The sequence below is a fragment of the Erpetoichthys calabaricus genome, chromosome 2 (assembly GCF_900747795.2).
Source record: "Erpetoichthys calabaricus chromosome 2, fErpCal1.3, whole genome shotgun sequence".
Lineage (NCBI taxonomy): Eukaryota > Metazoa > Chordata > Cladistia > Polypteriformes > Polypteridae > Erpetoichthys > Erpetoichthys calabaricus.
In genome coordinates this window covers 151,027,705-151,048,902 of record NC_041395.2, presented here as the reverse complement: position 1 = coordinate 151,048,902, position 21,198 = coordinate 151,027,705, and the positions used below count along the sequence as shown (strand labels likewise).

The following is a 21,198-nucleotide window of genomic DNA, read 5'->3' as shown; positions in this document are numbered from 1 at the left end:
TGACCTCCCTCCCTTCTATTAGTTATAGGTTATAGTACGTTCGGCTTATCCATGAGTCCGGCTTATCTATGATACGATTTTATTTTAAAAATTCGTATGATTTTTGGTCTCCGGCTAATACATGAGTCCGGCTTATAGACAAGAACTTAGGGTATATATATATATATATATATATATATATATATATATTATATATATATATATATATATATATATATATATATATATACACATATACAGTATATATATATATATATATATATATATATATATATATATATATATATATAATTTATAGGTATATATATACTCAGACTATTTTGGTTTAAAATTGATGCATTTCTCTCAACAGCCTCACATCTAAAATCAGTCCCAGCGCTTTAGTAGCAATATTTGGATTAAAAGCAAATGGGAAAACATTTTCAGCATTATGCAGTACAAATTGTATTGTGGCATCCTATACCATATACAGTACATTAGTTCTGTGTATTGGGTAGGGATGAATGTTGTTTTTTTCTTTGATAAATTTGAGAACAATTTATGTAATATTTATACGGTCTCTGAACTTTATGTTACTTTTTATACTTTATTTGCTTACTACCAATAATAATAAGTAATAAATAATAATAATATGTTTAAGTGCCCTCTCAGTAGCTGGCTCATCCATTTTTCAAATCACTTTCATGTCTGAAGGGTGTAAGATATAAGAAAGCCAATAGGAGATGGGGTGTTAATTCAATACAGAGAAATGGGAAGAAGGCTATACAAAAAGGTGTAAAATATATTTTGAGGAACCAGGTGCGGGGATACTATGACCTGTTTACCCAGCCCCAGATTGGCTCAATTTTAAAGATGTGATAGTATAATCCATTGACAGAGAGTTTTTGTGGATCAGAGTGGAGTGTTTAATAGGTGTGTCTTGTGATTCAGGAAGAATTAAAATACAATAGACTTAATGGTATAAACAAGAGTAGAGGAAAGTGGTCCTAATGAAATTAATCTGATGTGGAACAGGAGGAGGGAGGGAAGACCAAACAGAAATGGAGTCTGTGCCCAATTCCAAATGGAGTGAAATTTGGCACCTATATGCTCCCAGACAGTGATATAGATATATCCCAGGTAACTGAAAGACCTTATCTAAAAAATGAAAGGAAATGAAAAATATTACAAGAAGAATTTGATGGAAAAGAAGCACATTAGCACAATTGGGGCTCATGCCAACACAGCACGTGATGATAGGGGGTTGCATTAGACAAAAAAGCCCAGTGTTTTCTAGCCATACTTAGTAAGTGAGTTAAGTGGGAGAGCCATCCCTCCTGAAAGGTGTTACAAATTCCATCCTACTAATAGCAATGGGGTCCAGGGGGAAACTGGAGTTTATCGGTTATTCTATACCTTGAGTTTTTCCCTTTTTAGTTTAAACCCTGGTTGGTAAACTGAACAACTTAGTTTTATCTTAGTGAAGAGAGATGACAGAAGTGCACTCTACTATTTGAAAATCAAAAACTATGAAACAAATTATTTAAAAATATTCAGATGCACACACACCTACTGCTCCAGGAATCCCAGGTAGCCCAGGTACACCTTGATTTCCTTTGCTTCCATCAGGCCCAGGAAGACCATATCCTACCAGTCCACGAACTCCCATTTGGCCAGGAGGTCCACTGAAGCCAGGGTTCCCAGGCGTACCTAGGTCACCTATACATCCCATAGGTCCCTGTAAAGAAGAAAATATAGTTTTGCCTTGCTTTATTTTTTTGGTGGTGGTAGCTAACTGGCGTCTTTAATGTCAGTCTCTCTAGAGGATGGTTCTTAGGCTAAGATATCATTCAAGTACTCCTAATTTTAATGGACGTAACAATTCACTGCTTATGGAATAAAAAAAAAACAAAAAAAACAAGAAAACGCAATAGCAGGAAATTGCTTGAAATATCTGTTAAGTAGATATCAATATACAAATACTGACAGAGACATAAGAAAAGGAAAAAGTGTATATTGAAAAAATAACATAAGCCATAATGAACAAAATAACCAACTGTAAAAAGTATTGCGAAATATCTAAGAAAAACTACTCCAATTTTATTACTGAAGACAAATCAACCATAAAGATACATCATATAGTATATCAAATTAGACAGTTACAGTGGTGAATGACGTATTTCCTTAATGAAAAGAAGCGATGTGCACTTGTAAAATGTCTGCAAACAGGATGTTTTTTTTTGTAAACATATTTCCTGCTTTTAGACATTTCACACATGCAAATAACCCTCAGATATTTACTATTCAGTGTTGGAAAGTGTCAACCACCTCCAGGATGAAAACATTTCTATTGTAAATTATTACACAGTAAGGCTTACTGGATTTTAAAACTGGATATATTATGTCTCTGAACATTGTATTTGAATATTTATCACAGTAGAACATTGTGCTGGGTTACCCATCTTATTGTTTGCTTTTCTCCAAAATAATCTTCACCATTTGCTACCTTACTTATCCCTATTATCCTGCTAGTGTGTTATACATAGTAGGTATGCACATCATAGTACAGAGTACACAGTAACTTTAAAATATAAACGTTTTGTGGCTGTTACTGTCTATATTAGTCCTTTTCTTCAATTTATTACACACAATTTCTCCTCGAAACACATTGGTGAGTTATCCATAATACTAATGACCTTGAGTTTCTATTTTGAGCCCTCCTCTGAATCAATAAGAGCACATGCATTCAAAAAATCATGATAATTTAGTACTGTTCTTTTATCCTTTTCATCAGTTTTCTCATAATTTGTCATTTTATGTTGGAAATTGATGAGTGACATCTATAGCACTCTGCAGTGATTTGTCTTTTACTATTCTGCATTTTTCATACGTTTGTATTTCACTTAATATATCTGCGCATCGATCATTTAAAAACCTGTACAGTAGCTGTCCTTTAAGCAAGCTACCGCTTGTGCTGTGATGCATGATCTGCATGTCGCGCTGCATGTCAATCATTTAAAAGCCTGTACAGCAGCTGTCCTTTTATCTCACTTCTTTGTCCTGCGGGATGTTAAAGTGTCTCTGAGAATTTGTTTGTAAGTAGGACATGTCGTGCAAGTAGTCTCATGGGACTTCAAAGTGTCTTCCGAGAAGATCATGTCTCGTCTCCCTCCCAAGATTTTTTTTATATAATAGAGAGATATAACTGCATATATTATTTCATTTTGGGTCAAATGACTATTGATGTACCTTAAGAGGATATACCTTACATCACTGTGTATTTTTATGATCGACTTGTATGCATTAAGATACACTGAGACATACTGCTAGGAAGTAATAAGAGAAAAACAGAGTTTCCAGTGGCAGTAACAGTAACCTGACATGTCTGAATAAATAGTTAATAGGAGCACAAAGATGGGGCGGGGGGGGTGGGAACCAACGGATGAATACACTAAAGAGGTACAGAACCAGAGCCGGCATAAGGCATAAGCGAAATAACCGGCTGTATAGGGTGCAACAACCACTATATGGTCCCCATCTGCTCAGTCGGAAAGTTGACAGATGATGAACAGGCCCTGGAGTTAGTGTGCGTGGTCTTCAGTTGTGTTCAGCATTCTAAAGGGGACACTTTTTCAATCAATCACAGACCTGTTCAGAGGACCCCCCAGTTGAATGTGTTCTACACTCCAAAGAAGTTCAACCCTAATTCTTAGATTGTACTCATCTCTCCCTAAGGGTGGCCTCCCCATCGCACTTTGATCATGTTGAATATACCCAAAGGGAACGCACGCTTTGATCTCACTCATCCCTCTTAGGGAAGCAACTCTTGGATCGTGTTCATCACTCGAACGAACTGCTGGTTACTCCTTCTTAGTGACTATCCTGACTTTGTGAGACCTTCACAAACGTTTCAACAAGAGGCCACCAAGCTTTGTTTTACTGAGGGCCTCACTAAGTATACAACCGGAAACTGCACAGAACAACAAGCAAAAACACGCACACATTACACAGTATACACTGTATAAAGCACCATGTCTGTCATTGACTCTAAAGCTTACTAATAACAAATCCAGTGCAATCTGGAGACCACCTAAGAAAAAATGGTTTAATTAATTAATTAATTAATCTTATGGCTCTCAGGTCCAGGAAAATCCAATCTCAACAAACAGTTTGTTTAATTGTAAAAAAAAAAAAAAAAAAATCACAGAAAACTCTGATCATTTTTACGTTTAACAGTAAGAAAGTGCAGTGTTACTGTCTGTCTATGGTGGCTGCAGAATAGTGCCAATGGTAGCATGTCTGACTGCAAGTCAGCTACACTGTGGTTCATGTCCTAGCTGTATTTGTTTTTTTCATCTTTATCTTATTTATGTTTCATATACGATAATTATCAACATTACACATAAGTGATTGTTTACAAAATATTATAGTCCAGTATTGTTTCGAAAAATGTAAGATATTTACATTGTTCAGTCCCTACTTTTATCCATTTATCAAATATTAAAATCTACATTTATTTTATATTATTTTAATGTCTAGAACCAAAATAATATTCTTTGAATGTTCCTTTGCTATCTTCTGTGTTCAGTAATTTTAACTCACTGTATTACCCTACCAATATCTCTCTATTATAAAAAAAAATCTGGGGAGGGAGACTAGGGAGATGAGACGTGATCTTCTCGAAAGATAATTTGACATCCCACGAGAGACACTTTAACGTCAAGCGAGACAAGGCAGTGAGACAACATTTAAAACAAGTTCATGGACATCTAACCTAGCAGTTGTTGGAATGCTTTGAGGGAGACACACTTCATGTGCTCCCAACTCTTAAAACAATGACAAGCAACAAGCAGAACATGCAGCTCGCCAGCAGCAGCAAGCTAGCAGATAATCTGACTGATTCTCCTTAGTGTGCGTTCAGCCTCCCCCCCCTTCACAATGCGAGCAGCATTATACGTCCCGAGAAAGAGATGTAACCACGCCTGGGGCTGGAAATAAAGGACAAGTATTGTTTTTACAAAAGTTTTAAAGTAAAAGTGAAAATAATGCATATGTAACAATTCCCATTAAAATAATCTCTTTAAATTGTATATCCGGTAAACCAAACCGGGGGTGGGCGAGTGAAGTGAGCAGGGGGCAGAGCCCCCTAGTCCCTTAAAAAATAAAAACTTTTTCTCCCTGTATATCCTTTATTGTTCTTTATTAGCTTCCATTTCTGACTCTTGAACAATTATTTAACAGGGAGCTGGCAATTCACTCCAGTAGGTGCTAAGAAATTTCCATTTGCAAAATCAAACAGTCATGCCAAAATGACATCTGCTAACTGTGCAGATTAATGTACCACAAATCAACCAATCTCTTATATATATTTCTCTTCTGGTTCATCCTTCTTCCACTTCAAAACCGGTCCCGCCCACACACAGCCGACACGGCATTTCTTGATTCCTATTTGTTCTCTTGCAAACCCTTCCCCACGCTGCTTGTGGCTCTTCTTCAAAACCGGTCCCGCCCACACGCAGCTGATATGCCATTTCTCGATTCCTATTCGTCCTCCTCCAAACCCTTCCCCACATTCTTCCAGTGCGATTCCTGCAACAAAACTTTTAAAACGCGAACCTCACTTGCTAAACACAAGAAAAGGCATTCTTCCCAACAACTATATGAGTGCCAGAAATGAAGTTCACTACACAGGATTGTCTGATTAAACACAACAAAACTCATTCACAACTCTTGCAATGCGGCATCTGCAAAGCAACATTTCCAAACCAACACAGTCTCAGCAGACATACACACAATCCTCTTCCCGTTACCACAAGTACTTCTTCACCTAATTCCTGTCTTCCCGTCCAAGAGTACAACATTGGGACTCCAGACCTGCAGTGCAAACACTGTCATGCACTATACTGTCCTGCTGAGCGTAATACATCCAACAAGTACTCGAGGTGCTGCCACAACGGTAAAGTAGCTTTCCCACCTTTGCGGGAGCCACCTGTGTCTTTACAACAGCTTCTTACACAGCAAACATCAGAAGATAAAAATTATCGTGAACACATTCGAGAATACAACTCTTCTCTAGTGTTTGCTTCCATGGGTGCACAGATAACTCAAACTCCTGGCCACGAACCATACTGTTTTAAAATACACGGGCAAATTTATCACCAAATCTCTCCACTATACGCTAACACTTCTACCTCTCCAGGATATGGACAGTTGTATGTTTTTGATACAGCGCAAGCTACTGAAGTACGCTTACAAAATAAAGCAAACTCTGCATGCAGCGAAAATTTACTTCTCCAGCTAGATTCCATGCTCAGAACCATCAACCCCTTTGCTAAATCATACAAACACATGCATGAAATCGTTCAGTCCAATCCAACAGCATCTGTACGAATGGTTTTCAAGGAAAGCCCTAGGCAGGATTTACGACGATACAATGCCCCGGCATGTCACACCGATGTTGCAGTGATTTTCGTCGGAGAAGATGGCGAACCGCCTGCCGAAAGGGACATTTGCATCTATCTCATAGGCAACTCCTGTAAACAGATTTCCACTCCCAATATGAATTGCGATCCTATGGTTTACCCACTTTTATTCCCTTACGGAGACATTGGCTGGCACAAAGATTTACAACATGTTCCTGATAAAAGAACCGCCAAGCGAATATGGCTTACTCAATGCCAATTTTACACGTACAGATTAGCAATGAGGAATACATTTAGTATTTTGCACTCCAGCGGCAAACTATTCCAACAGTACGTTGTAGATGCGTATGTTAAAACAGAGGGCGCGCGTCTCAACTATCTCAGATTACATCAACAAGATCTGCTCGTGGAACAATACAAAGGACTATTAGACGCACTGCAAGCAAACGCTGAAAATAAGAACGTACATGTAGGCAGAACGATCATATTACCGTCCATATTTACAGGAAATCCAAGATGCAACAAAACTATCAGGATGCCATGGCCATAGTACGTAAATTCGGAAAGCCTGATTTATTTATCACTTTCACATGTAATCCTGCTTGGCCAGAAATTGTACATGCACTGTCGGATACCCAAAGACCAGAGCACAGACCTGATATTATAGTACGAGTAGATCTTTCGACTCATTATCTGTCGTCTCCACCAAAACCCCAATTCACAATTGCGTATTTCAAGAAGTATTCATTTCTTCTTGATTTCTGAATTCCTTTCTCACCGTTTTCTGTTCCTATTCTTACACTGCCATATGCTACGGTGTGCTTCGGCTAGTTACATATATTTTTATAAATAACAAAAGTGCTTCTGGAATAGGAAAACATATTTTCAAATACAGTATATGGCTTAAAATAGTTTACAATGTATGTGTCAACTTACTCTTTCTCCTTTTTCTCCTGATGGACCAGGAGGTCCAGGACGTCCATCTTTCCCATCAGATCCTTTCCTTCCTGGGTTTCCAAGGAATCCAGTATTGCCTTTCTCTCCTTTGCTCCCCTTTTGATCCATGTATGGCGACTCTCCCCTGGATCCTTGAAGGCCTTCTATCCCTGGAAAACCAGGTTGACCCTAAAAGCCATACTGAAGATAAGCTTTGCTGCAGCAGTTTAAAGGAAAACGTTCAACAGAAATTATTAAGCATTCAAAATATACATGTGTGTAAAATGCCAGTTTATAATAATTTATTTTATATTTTAATCTCAGCATGAAAATAAATTCTGTAAATTATGGAAAAGGATTTGACTGCAACAATATGTGTTCCTCATCTAGGATCATAATCTTGCTACAGTAGAGTGATTTCTGTGACTTAGTCATTGTTAAAGTTACATTCCTGAGAGCCTTTTGCTACCTTTAGGCCAACTTTTAGTTAACTGGCTTAATGGCGAGTGGCAAGACAATAAGTACAGTATTTACTCAAAATTAATATTTCACCAAAACGAACCGATCCACACTGGAAGAGTGATGCCAAGAATCACTACTGGAGCCATGCCTCCATGTTCAATGGAGAGTATTTATTGGTCAAGTTAACCTTGTAGTTTAGCCAGGCTCAGCTTGTAGAAGCTAGGTAGAGCTACTATTTGATTTTTATAAAGAACAATGTAAATGTAAGGGCACAATGCCAGTAAAATGAAAGATAGATATAGGACACATCTTATTTCCTAGACCAAGACAATGCAAATTAGCACTTAGGAAATGAAATAAAATTTCACTGGAAAAGGAGACAGCCAAGCAAATAAAATACAGCTTACATACAGTATTTAATATTTGTGCTTAACTTAATACAAAGAACTGACTCTGGAAACAGACTTCTCAAAAATGCATACATTGTGTACTTCTCTAGAGCTAGCCCCCAGAAGGACCTGAAAGACTTTTAGAATATTAATAAGCCTTTGACTGGATGTAGTGCAGTTAGAGGTTGCATCAATCAACAAGATGTTTACTTCAACTTGACTTGAAGTTGTAGAGAAAAAGACTTTGACAGTTGATAATGGATATGTACTTAATAACTATTTAGAGTATTTGACCTTTCAATAAACATTAGATCTAGTGTTAAAAATGGTCTAGACAAGGGGTTTTAAGTGTAGGTCCACACAGAGCATTGTATCATCTGGTCAAGGCCCCCTACCCCATTAATATAAACCCAACAGTTACTGCCAACAGTAGTCACACAGCAAGCTTTTACATAATAGAAGACGTCTTAATCAAGTAAATGCTTCAGTACATGACTATTGATACATATGTGATGAAATACTGTATGGTGTGATATCTCTAGACCAGGGTTTCTCAACATTTTTTCTTTGCTTACTCCATTCAGGAATTGAAGGCTTCAAAATATCACAATAAATTCTGCCTTAAATTGTAAAGTACTGAACTTTCATTAGATACAAACAACTAAAGGTGATGTTGCTTAAATCACCATCCCTATTGCATTTTGAGATTGTAACAAGTGATGACTAATGGGTTTTGTATGGGTGTGTGTCTTTTCATTTTTCTTATGTAAGATAATAGATTATTTTACTAAAGTAAGAAAAGTAGTGTGGATTGATATGGAGCAAAACATAGAGTACCTAAAATTTCCTTTACTTTATCATACTCAACAAAAACAGCTACATATGAATTTAGATCAAAAGAAGTACTCATAAGTTACATACTACTTCAGGTCAAAAAACAGCCAAATAACTCAAAATCAATGAGAAGGCAGAGTTTGCTTCTAGATTCTCTCTGTTCCTATATTTATTTTTTAAGAAAGGATGAATGTTGCTAAATAATGACGACTCTGCCTGAAACAAAACCTTTACACTGTCAATTACTAGTTGTAAACACTAAAATGAAATATTATTTTATTATTAATAATTCTTAACATTTGTCGTTGTTCCATCCATTATCCAACCCGCTATATCCTAACACAGGGTCACGGGGGGCAGGAAGCAAACCCCAGACAGGGCACCAGTCCACCGCAGGGCACACACACGGGACAATTTAGAATCGCCAATCCACCTAACCTGCATTTTTTTGGACTGTGGGAGGAAACCGGAGCACCTGGAGTAAACCCACGCAGACACGGGGAGAACATGCAAACTCCACACAGGGAGGACCCAGGAATCGAACACGGGTCTCCTAACTGTGAGGCAGCAGCGCTGCCCACTGCACCACCGTGCCGCCCTTTGTCATTGTTCCTCACTGTATATTCTATTTGCATAGTCTAACAAGCTTTACAACTTATTATAAAACTGATGGTACACTAAAAACGTTTACCAAAACTAACTTCTTGTAATGTTTGCAGAATGAACCTGAGAGAGAGAGAGAGAGAGAGAGAGAGAGAGAGACACTGTGCAAACTACTTGTCGGCAAAAAAGGGAGAGTAGTTATATACATGCGGTTTCTGTCAAAATGATTTATGACCTTAAGCCCCACCCCTTTTGGTTGTCATTAAGCCCCGCCCCTTTTTGATGGATGTGTGACCCTTCCTTGAACCCTCCCCAGGGACCTGTCAAGGGGGTTTTGATGGATGTGTGACCCTTCCTTAAACCCACCCCCACCCCCTGTTTACCCCCCATGAAACTGTCAAGGGGTTTTTGATGGATGTGTGCCCCTTCCTTGAACCTGCTCCCACCCACCTGTTTAGTTCTCCTTTCTGTCAAGCGCAGACTTGATGGATGTCTGCCCCCTCCTTCACCCCGACCCCCCTCTCCCGAGGACAAGTCTAGGCATGTCAGGGGAGGACTCTGCCGTTCACATCTTTTGGTGGTCCCAGGTATGAAGGCCCTGCCTCTGCCTCGGCTCCCGGTCAGGCAGCCCCTGATGACTGGCCCCTTCCACTTCCTTGCCCACTTCTCTCGAGGACAGGCCCAGAGCATGTTCCAGCCGGAACGATCTACCTTATAGCCTTTCCTGCCTCTACTGTTTTGGGTAAGAACCCCTGTATCTATTATTTAAAACATCTAATCTTTAAATATCTATCTAAACTTTGGTTTAGCACTTGTAAACCGTTTTTTATTTTATCTAAGTCAAGCAGAGAAAGACCCCAGACAGTCTCTGCGCAGTCCAAGCTGTTAGCCGGCATGGGCTTTCACTCTCTCCCACAGTTGAGGCATGAGAGTGGAGCAGGCAGCCTCTGTGTGATGCCCCAGGGGTCGAAGCTCCAAGCGTACACGCAGGCAAGCTCGTGTAGTTCGGCTCTCTCTGTCTACACAGCAGAGTACCTGGGTCTCTAAAAAGCTGACAGTCTCTGAGCCCCTGCGAGAAGGCACGTGTCAATAGCTGGAAACCCCATCCTGCTGTGTTCTGCGCACGCATGCTTATCAGTATCTGGGCATAGCTGCAAACACTATGAGCCCGGAGCTCCACTAGATACCGCCCCCTAACCCCTCCCTGCCGTGTTCTGCGTGCACACTCGAGTACGTACTGTTTAGGGCCTGAGTTCTGCGCAGGCGTGAACTGTCCAGGGCCTATAGCTGTAAGATATCGGGCGTCCCGCTGGGGGAAGCCCTTGTGAGTTCACTTGCAATCTCACACCCCCATCCCCCTTGATGGCTGAACGGCCAGACCTTCTGTCCATGATATGTAAAGGTTGTACTTAACTTTTAAAGGATTTTAAACATCATACACAGTTAAATAAAAGGCAACAGGGATCTTTTATAGCCCGTCTGAGACGTATAAAAAAAAATCAAGCGTCGGATGTATAATTTATATAAAGCAATCCCTTTTCCATCCCATTTTAAATATAGTTCGATATAAGCCCTGTAAAAAAAATCACACACACCGTTAAATAATAGGCAACAGGGCCCTTTTAAAGAACATTTGAGACGTCTAAAGAAAATCAAGCCTCGGCTGTATCTATACTAATAAAAGGCAAAGCCCTCACTGACTGACTCACTCATCACTAATTCTCCAACTTCCCGTGTAGGTAGAAGGCTGAAATTTGGCAGGCTCATTCCTTACAGCTTACTTACAAAAGTTAGGCAGGTTTCATTTCGAAATTCTACGCGTAATGGTCATAACTGGAACCTGTTTTTTGTCCATATACTCTAATGGAGGAGGCGGAGTCACGTATCGCGTCATCACGTATTACGCCTCCTACGTAATCACGTGAACTGAAAACGAGGAAGAGATTTACAGCACGAGTCAAACGCGGGAACGAAGGTAAATGACGTTAATTGTTGAGTGTCTTTTAATACTGTGTAATTGTTGAGTGTCTTTTAATACTGTGTAAGCATACATATTAACACATGTGCAATTGAACGTGTGCATTTACGGGGTGATTTCTCAGGCTTAAAAGCTCGCCTTTTATTAAAAAGGTAAATGCAAACTCTTTTCATTCTGAAGGGCACAAACCACGTTAGATTTCAGCCGTTAAACGCGCAAAAATGTCGGTACACCAGATAAATAAGCAGAACATATTATCAGTTGTATTGTATGCTTACAATACATATAGAAATGTGTTAATCGTTAACTAATATTATGGGATGGTGTTTTTCGACTTGCGCCTTGATTTAAACGATTGCATGTCTTGTTGGGTTTGCGTAGCTTATTGTCAATATCTTTACACCTCTTTTTAAGACTTAATTTAAAAAGGTTTTCTTTTCTTCTTAATTAAAATTTAAAAGCAATACTTCTCCACTGCGAAGCGTGGGTATTTTGCTAGTATTTTATATAATAAAGTATATCTTGGTGGCACGGTGGCGCAGTGGGTAGTGCTGCTGCCTCGCAGTTGGGAGACGTGGGGACCTGGGTTCACTTCCCGGGTCCTCCCTGCGTGGAGTTTGCATGTTCTCCCCGTGTCTGCGTGGGTTTCCTCCGGGTGCTCCGGTTTCCTCCCACAGTCCAAAGACATGCAGGTTAGGTGGATTGGCGATTCTAAATTGGCCCTAGTGTGTGCTTGGGGTGTGGGTGTGTTTGTGTGTGTCCTGCAGTGGGTTGGCACCCTGCCTGGGATTGGTTCCTGCTTTGTACCCTGTGTTGGCTGGGATTGGCTCCAGCAGACCCCGTGACCCTGTGTTCGGATTCAGCGGGTTGGAAAATGGATGGATGGAAGTATATCTTAAAAAAGCCCTATTCCATCCAAGTTAGATTGCCTTAAACAGATCGGACCTCTGGGGATAGATAAATGCGTTTTAAAGCACTCTTTGGCAAAGCCTTTGGGAGCAATTCACACCTCACAGGCGTCTGTTGAGGCCCCGGGGGCCAGGCCAGATCTTTAAACCCAGGTCAAATCATTCGGGGGTCAGTGTGAAAAAAACTGCCTTACCTTGTGGCATGCAAAGGTGACTTTTTAAAAAAATACAGGACTTTTCGGTGTCCGGGTTTGCTCTCAAATCCCTCAGCTACTAGCAAAGTCATGGGTGGCACAGCAGAAGGGTTTCTGAACCATTTCTTAGTGAATTTATTTTGATCTATTTGCATATCAGCTTCCTGTTTCCTGATTATCACATAGTGTGAGAAAAGAAGGACATTCTGAGAAGCAGTTTCAGAGAGCCATCTCCACTCCAACTATTTTAGACCAATTTCTCAACTACCAACTTGCTGTCTGTAAGATCCCTTCCTCCAACCCCAACCTGTTCGTGAGCGCCCAGAACGTAATGTCTGTCCATGGATTGTACTTCACTTTTCAAGGTAATGCATGAGATAACTAGTTTGATATAAGCCTTGTAAAAATCACACAGATGTATGCCGCAGTTGCCTTTTAAATCACGTTTGAGACGTATAAAAAAAAATCTGACCTGGGTGATTGGTGGATGATACCAAGAATGTTCACATATATATATACAGAGATTAACCTTAGGGCTTATTTTCCAGGGTCTGTCTAAAATCAGACAAAAGACAGTTACTAAAAAAGATTTGCTCTTAGAGGCAGGAGGCTATAGTGAGGTGTGCTTGTTTAACTAGAGGCAGGGTTTAAAAATGCAGGCAGGCTGTGAATTAGCTGTGGCATGGTTAAGAGCTCAGTATTCTGAAATACGTGCAGAAGGGCCCCATTTGTGAAATGCGTACTCTTTCGAATCGGAATCCCGCTGTAACCGGTTGCTTTCTGTACGGATCCGCCTGTTTTTAAAAGTCTGAGGTAACAAAACATTTTTACTTTATAAACTCTCATTTGGATAGCCGGTTGGAGACAGCCTCCAAGGATGAACAGGGAGCAGGAGCTTAATGCAACTGTGTTTTCATTCCTCTAAATGAAATGTAATTATTTTAATACAGCCTAGTAGCCCCAAAGTCCGGATGATTTTTAGACGTATCAAGTGTATTGTTGAATAATGGGGTAAATGAATAGTATAAGATGTACCTGTATGTATGAGATTATATCTTAATACACAGGGAACCTGAGACCTGGCTGTCTGTTTTTATTTACGTCTTTAAAATGTTTGTATATATATATTTTTCTGTGGTACCTGTTTCTTTATCCGCTTTTTTCACAAAGGTCAGGTATCTTTGTAAGACGGTCGTATAAAGTTTTACTTTTGCATCGGAGCTCAAGTCACCGCGTTCAAGTATGAATTTCATTTGTTTATTCAGTTCCATTTCCGTAGCGTTTAAAAGGTCGCTGGAAAGCCGGAGCTTTCCGCCGCATTGTAGCCTTTTGTTTTCGAGGTACTAGGCACATCTTTCCGTGTATTCATATTTATCCTCTCGAACCTATTAAACTAGTAATGAAAGGAATGGCCGTGCTCATGATGATTTTAATTTTTTGCTTAGCTCATTTCTATAACATAGGAGCCTTTTGACAAAAGAAAACTCTGTAAATACACTTGTGCATTTAAACGGAGATGTATAAGAAAGCAGGTTTCTACCTTATCCCAGTTTTGTACGTGCATTTAAAAGCACTCACTGTTACACTAGCACAAAATTGATATTTTCTGTCTACTCAAAAAACTAAAGTTATTTCTATTAACACAGGTGATAATTAGAAAACATTTTACTATTTTTAATTAAAAAGTTAAAAACAGAAAAGCCCAATTATGATTTTTGTTTTGCCATGGGAGGGTCCTAGGGTGACACTTTTCCCCTTTATACTCTTTCTTACGTAGACCTTAACACATATTCTTACCAAAATAGTTCATCACTTCCCAATTCCTGTAACTTTAGGTAATTAGACAGAGCTCCATAACAGGCAAGAGAAAAAGAAAAGTATTATAGGTCAAATACACAGTGCCATAAAACAAAAGAAAAATAAAGTGTGAACACCACACAACCTGGTATTGCTAGATGTTTCGTTTTTCCCAGGTGACCCATTTTTTTTTTTTGCGTTGTGTGAGGTATCAGCCATAAGTCAAGATATTTCCTTTATTCTTTTTTGATCAGCTTTTATAAAGCTAATCTAGGTATTATGTGGTCATCCTGTCTCCAAGACAGCTTTACCTTTATTACATTTAAATTTCTTGTCTCTGAAAATTCATTCATAGCTCATACGCTTCTGCTCTTAGAGCCAGGAGGCTATAGTGCGGTGTGCTTGTTTAACTAGAGGCAAGGGTTGTAAGAAGCGCTCTTCTGCACATCCGAAGTTCATTGAATTAAAATCATGTTTTTAAAATCAGCAGCTTTAGCTCATGCTAGTGACCTCATAAATGGGAGCCAGCAGCTCAGCACGTTTGTATAGCTCACAAAATAGCAAAGCTAATTACTCTTTCTGCTTAAACTAATTATCAAATATTCAGGTAATTCTTAATTAAACACTAAAGCATTAGTGAACAAAATACATTTTCAGTAGTCAAGTATCAGAATGTAGTTTAAGTTAATTTGTTTTAGGTTCAATAGATGTATTTTTCATATTTTCGATTCTTGTTTTCTTTTTTCACATCTTCGCGCCCCGTAGGTGGGGCCCGCTCCACAGTTTCAGAGTCACTGTTGTAGGGGGGTTATTTGTAAAACACTCTGTGGCACTAGAAAAATAAATATAGAGATAAATGTCGATAAAAGTTAAGTATGTATAATAAAATATGCAAATAAACTGTAATGAGAATAAAATCTGATTTTTATTTTTTAAAATTTTTCATGATTAGCATGACAAAGATTTGGCCATTTGAGAAAAAAATAACCGTACATTTGTGTTGTGAGCAGAATCTGAATTACTTGGGCTTGCAAAAAAAAAAAAAGATATATGATAGAAGATATCAGATGTCTCCAGTTCCTACCCAGTTCCTTTAGGGACCTTATACTGGCTATTATCATTTAAAATGAGTACAGCACAGAAATTAAGTTATATGCTATGTGTGGGGTGGATGTGATCAGAATGGCGCTGATGATTCCAAAGATCAGTCAAGAAAACTGTTGGAAAAAATGGGCAGAACTCTTTTTGAAACAAGGATTTTTCTTATAATGTTTTAAAATTGGACCTTTTAGATGGTTTATTTTCTAAAGATGCTTTATTTTCATGTTAAAGCAACTGGTCATTTTACTTGACTACTGAAAATGTATAATATATTTGATAATAAGTTTAAGCAGAAAGAGTAATTAGTTCTGCTATTTTGTGAGCTATACAAACATGCTGAGCTGCTGGCTCCCATTTATGAGGTCACTAGCATGAGCTAAAGCTGCTGATTTTAAAAACACGATTTTAGTTCAATGAACTTCGGATGTGCAGAAGAGCGCTTCTTACAACCCTTGCCTCTAGTTAAACAAGCACACCGCACTATAGCCTCCTGGCTCTAAGAGCAGAAGCGTATGAGCTATGAATGAATTTTCAGAGACAAGAAATTTAAATGTAATAAAAGTAAAGCTGTCTTGGAGACAGGATGACCACATAATACCTAGATTAGCTTTATAAAAGCTGATCAAAAAAGAATAAAGGAAATATCTTGACTTATGGCTGATACCTCACACAACGCAAAAAAAAAAAAAAGGGTCACCTGGAAAAAACGAAACATCTAGCAATACCAGGTTGTGTGGTGTTCACACTTTATTTTTCTTTTGTTTTATGGCACTGTGTATTTGACCTATAATACTTTTCTTTTTCTCTTGCCTGTTATGGAGCTCTGTCTAATTACCTAAAGTTACAGGAATTGGGAAGTGATGAACTATTTTGGTAAGAATATGTGTTAAGGTCTACGTAAGAAAGAGTATAAAGGGGAAAAGTGTCACCCTAGGACCCTCCCATGGCAAAACAAAAATCATAATTGGGCGTTTCTGTTTTTAACTTTTTAATTAAAAATAGTAAAATGTTTTCTAATTATCACCTGTTTTAATAGAAATAACTTTAGTTTTTTGAGTAGACAGAAAATATCAATTTTGTGCTAGTGTAACAGTGAGTGCTTTTAAATGCACGTACAAAACTGGGATAAGGTAGAAACCTGCTTTCTTATACATCTCCGTTTAAATGCACAAGTGTATTTACAGAGTTTTCCTTTGTCAAAAGGCTCCTATGTTATAGAAATGAGCTAAGCAAAAAATTAAAAATCATCATAAGCACGGCCATTCCTTTCATTACTAGTTTAATAGGTTCGAGAGGATAAATATGAATACACGCAAAAGATGTGCCTAGCACCTCGAAAACAAAAGGCTACAATGCGGCGGAAAGCTCCAGCTTTCCAGCGACCTTTTAAACGCTACGGAAATGGAACTGAATAAACAAATGAAATTCATACTTGACTTGAGCTCCGATGCAAAAGTAAAACTTTATACGACCGTCTTACAAAGATACCTGACCTTTGTGAAAAAAGCGGATAAAGAAACAGGTACCACAGAAAAATGTATATATACAAACATTTTAAAGACGTAAATGAAAACAGACAGCCAGGTCTCAGGTTCCCTGTGTAGTAAGATATAATCTCATACATACAGGTACATCTTATACTATTCATTTACCCCATTATTCAACAATACACTTGATACGTCTAAAAATCATCCGGACTTTGGGGCTACTAGGCTGTATTAAAATAATTACATTTAATTTAGAGGAATGAAAACACAGTTGCATTAAGCTCCTGGTCCCTGTTCATCCTTGGAGGCTGTCTCCAAGCGGCTATCCAAATGAGAGTTTATAAAGTAAAAATGTTTTGTTACCTCAGACTTTTAAAAACAGGCGGATCCGTACAGAAAGCAACCGGTTACAGCGGGATTCCGATTCGAAAGAGTACGCATTTCACAAATGGGGCCCTTCTGCACGTATTTCAGAATACTGAGCTCTTAACCATGCCACAGCTAATTCACAGCCTGCCTGCATTTTTAAACCCTGCCTCTAGTTAAACGAGCACACCTCACTATAGCCTCCTGCCTCTAAGAGCAAATCTTTTTTAGTAACTGTCTTTTGTCTGATTTTAGACAGACCCTGGAAAATAAGTCCTAAGGTTAATCTCTGTATATATATATGTGAACATTCTTGGTATCATCCACCAATCACCCAGGTCAGATTTTTTTATGCGTCTCAAACGTGATTTAAAAGGGAACTGCGGCATACGTCTGTGTGATTTTTACAAGGCTTATATCAAACTAGTTATCTCATGCATTACCTTGAAAAGTGAAGTACAATCCATGGACAGACGTTACGTTCTGGGTAATCACGAACAGGTTGGGGTTGGAGGAAGGGATCTTACAGACAGCAAGTTGGTAGTTGAGAAATTGGTCTAAAATAGTTGGAGTGGAGATGGCTCTCTGAAACTGCTTCTCAGAATGTCCTTCTTTTCTCACACTATGTGATAATCAGGAAACAGGAAGCTGATATGCAAAAAGATCAAAATAAATTCACTAAGAAATGGTTCAGAAACCCTTCTGCTGTGCCACCCATGACTTTGCTAGTAGTTGAGGAATTTGACAGCAAAGCCGGACACAGAAAAGTCCTGTATTTTTTTAAAAAGTCACCTTTGCATGCCACAAGGTAAGGCAGTTTTTTTCACACTGACCCCCGAATGATCTGACCTGGGTTTAAAGATCTGGCCTGGCCTGTGAGGTGTGAATTGCTCCCAAAGGCTTTGCCAAAGAGTGCTTTAAAACGCATTTATCTACCCCCAGAGGTCCGATCTGTTTAAGGCGATCTAACTTGGATGGAATAGGGCTTTTTTAAGATATACTTTATTATATAAAATATACAGCTGAGGCTTGATTTTCTTTAGACGTCTCAAATGTTCTTTAAAAGGGCCCTGTTGCCTATTATTTAACGGTGTGTGTGATTTTTTTACAGGACTTATATCGAACAATATTTAAAATGGGATGGAAAAGGGATTGTTTTATATAAATTATACATCCGACGCTTGATTTTTTTTTATACGTCTCAGACGGGCTATAAAAGGTCCCTGTTGCCTATTATTTAACTGTGTATGATGTTTAAAATCCTTTAAAAGTTAAGTACAACCTTTACATATCATGGACAGAAGGTCTGGCTGTTCAGCCATATAGGGGGATGGGGGTGTGAAATTGCAAGCGAACTCACAAGGGCTTCCCCCAGCGGGATGCCCGATATCTTACAGCTATAGGCCCTGGACAGTTCGTGCCTGCGCAGAACTCAGCCCCTAAACAGTACGTACTCGAGTGCACACACAGAACACGGCAGGGAGGGGTTAGGGGGCGGTATCTAGTGGAGCTCCGGGCTCATAGTGTTTGCAGCTATGCCCAGATACTGATAACCATGTGTGCGCAGAACACAGCAGGAGGGGATTTCCAGCTATTGACATGTGCCTGCTCGCAGGGGCTCAGAGACTGTCAGCTTTTTAGAGACCCAGGTACTCTGCTGTGTAGACAGAGAGAGCTGAACTACACGCGCTTGCCTGCGTGTACGCTTGGAGCTTCGACCCCTGGGGCATCACACAGAGGCTGCCTGCTCCACTCTCATGCCTCAAATATGGGAGAGAGTGAAAGCCCGTGCCTGCTAACAGCTTGGACTGCGCAGAGACTGCCTGGGGTCTTTCTCTGCTTGACTTAGATAAAATAAAAAACGGTTTACAAGTGCTAAACCAAAGTTTAGATAGATATTTAAAGATTAGATATTTTAAATAATAGATACAGGGGTTCTTACCCAAAACAGTAGAGGCAGGAAAGGCTATAAGGTAGATCGCTCCGGCTGGAACATGCTCTGGGCCTGTCCTCGGAAGAAGTGGGTAAGGAAGTGGAAGGGGCCAGTCATCAAGGGCTGCCTGACCGGGAGCCGAGGCAGAGGCAGGGCCTTCATACCTGGGACCACAAATAGATGTGAACGGCAGAGTCCTCCCCTGACATGCCTAGACTTGTCCTCGGGAGAGGAGGGTCGGGGTAAAGGAGGGGGCAGACATCCATCAAGTCTGCTCTTGACAGAAAGGAGAACCAAATAGGTGGGTGGGGGCGGGTTCAAGGAAGGGGCACACATCCATCAAAAACCCCATGACAGTTTCATGGGGGGTAAATGGGGTGGGTTCAAGGAAGGGTCACACATCCATAAAAAGGGGTGGGGCTTAATGACAGCCAAAAAGGGGCGTGGCTTAAGGTCATAAATCATTTTGACAGAAACCGCATGCATATAACTACTAGGGAGCCACACCTGTTAAGATGCTGTTTTTTGCAAAAATCCTTCTGCTTAAACATGTGGTTAGTGGGTAGTCTTGATTCTAGCATGGATCTGCTCAAATAGATGGGTCTGCATCAGACCCCATATAAGCAGAGAAAGATTTCCAACTGGCAAGGCAATGGACACAGAAGAGGAGGATGAGGTGGGGTGGGCTAGACAGGAGTGAAGTCTTGTGGCAGAAGCACTGTGAGATATACCAGTGGAAATGAAGAAAAGTAGAGCATGTAGTCACAGGTTCTGCTGCTTTTTCTGTTTTGTTTTTTTTTGCTTGGGTGTGTGTTCCCTCACATTTTACCTGAAAGCTGCATGTGTACCACATAGCTTGAGAACCCACATACCTAGTCAAGTAAAGTAACAACTGAAGAACATTTTCAGTTACATATATTAAAAAAAAACTATGTGAGATAATTTAAAGACAATCTTTAAATATTGGATTAATTTTTTAGGAATGTCAACCTTGGCAACACTGCCAAGGAACCCTGATTTGAAAACTCCTGGTATATACTACTGTTTCTATAGTGCAGCTTTGAGACGCAACTCTCATGAGGGAAATGATAGAGATACGTGGATGGGCATGTATGAGAAAAGCTGTCTTCCTAATCTGAATTCAAGTTGTGAATTCTTGTTTATTTGCTTGTCATGAACTGTCCAACAGAAACAACAGTGTCTAGTTTATGGACAATATTGCAGGTAATCTTTCTAGTCTCATCTAACTATAATTTCTTTCTACTGAAGGAGTTTGCAGTCGAAGGTTAATGTGGTTGGAATGACAATCTCCACATCTGCACTCAAGGTTCTTTCCTGGAGATCAATAGTTTGTTATCTGCAGGCAAGAAAGGAGAAACTGCACTAATTGAAGGGGTTTAAGTAGTTTGAGGTCTTGTTCAATTTTTATGGACACTTCTCAATAAGCCTACAGAATTTCATTTTGTAAATAACAAATACACAGCTAACACCTGTAATCTATCATTTAATTATAAAAATACACTTTGATATAGGACATAAGGCTATATCTGTCTAGTTATGCAGTAGCTTAGTGCAAAACGTTTTTTAAAGGGATAAAAGAAAAAAAATCATAATTGGCCAATCAAGTAAAATGAAATTAATGATCGGTATTGGCCTTAAACAACCTAATAACAGTGTTTTAAAAAGGAAAATATGCAATAGATCTTACACGTGGTCCAGGAGGTCCTGGTGGTCCTTCTGGCCCTTTAAACCCTTTTGGTCCTAAAGGTCCTATAATAAAAAGGATTAATTTACTTTTTCACTAGATAA

The 21,198-nt window shown here is 39.3% G+C and overlaps 1 protein-coding gene across 1 annotated transcript in view; it reads right to left on the bottom strand.

Annotated features, from left to right (window-relative positions):
• The window catches only part of col4a3 (collagen, type IV, alpha 3), a 254,825-nt gene that overhangs the window by 61,740 nt on the left and 171,887 nt on the right, over positions 1-21,198 (bottom strand). Inside the window, exons 24-26 of the mRNA XM_051923014.1 lie at positions 21,098-21,159; positions 7,338-7,526; positions 1,549-1,717 (exon numbers count right to left, since the gene is read on the bottom strand). Coding sequence (XP_051778974.1) covers positions 1,549-1,717; positions 7,338-7,526; positions 21,098-21,159 — 420 coding nt within the window. The remainder of the gene's footprint in view (positions 1-1,548; positions 1,718-7,337; positions 7,527-21,097; positions 21,160-21,198) is intronic.